This window comes from Pteropus alecto, unplaced genomic scaffold (assembly GCF_000325575.1).
Source record: "Pteropus alecto unplaced genomic scaffold, ASM32557v1 scaffold22, whole genome shotgun sequence".
NCBI lineage: Eukaryota > Metazoa > Chordata > Mammalia > Chiroptera > Pteropodidae > Pteropus > Pteropus alecto.
This window is the reverse complement of record NW_006434839.1, coordinates 408443-409018: the sequence shown is the minus strand read 5'-3', so window position 1 is coordinate 409018 and position 576 is coordinate 408443. Positions and strand designations below refer to the sequence as shown.

The window sequence follows — 576 nt, the reverse complement described above, 5'->3', positions numbered from 1 at the left end:
GGCCTTGGGCTTGCCCATGACCAGCCTGAGAGAGACGAGAGGAAATAACACCTTTGTCCATTCTGCCTGCCTCCTGCAGATGAAACAGATCGTGGGGTTGACCAGCAGGACGGAAGGAGCCATGCCCCGGCCCGCGAGTGTGAGGAGAGCGATGCTGGGAGGGAGCTGCTGCTGCGGACGCGGCTGCCCACGCGCTCAGACATGATTTGCGGCTATGCCTGCCTCAGAGGTATTTGAGTTCGAGCAGAAGACTCCAAACGGTGACACGCGAAGCCTCGCACCCTTTCACGCGGGGCGCTCCGGCTGGGGAGGGTCCAGGGGGCCACGAAAGGCTGGTTTGGGACGTCCAGCTGAGTGAGGGTGTCCCCTGTCCTACACACTGCTCACTGCTGTCCTGGTCGCAGGGACTGCCGCCATGCGTAACACCAAACGGGGCTCCTGGTACATTGAGGCCCTCACTCAAGTGTTCTCTGAGAGGGCCTGTGACATGCACGTGGCCGACATGCTTGTGAAGGTATGTTTGCTCCGTCTGGCTCCCTGACCTGCTCCTCCTCGGTGTCCTCCCTTCCTCCTCCA

The 576-nt window shown here is 61.5% G+C and overlaps 1 protein-coding gene across 1 annotated transcript in view; it reads left to right on the top strand.

The window, feature by feature from the left end:
• Positions 1 to 576, top strand: part of CASP2 (caspase 2) — an 18432-nt gene that overhangs the window by 13881 nt on the left and 3975 nt on the right. The window contains exons 9-10 of the mRNA XM_006910456.3: positions 80 to 229; positions 405 to 514. Of these exons, the coding sequence (XP_006910518.1) occupies positions 80 to 229; positions 405 to 514 (260 nt within the window). The remainder of the gene's footprint in view (positions 1 to 79; positions 230 to 404; positions 515 to 576) is intronic.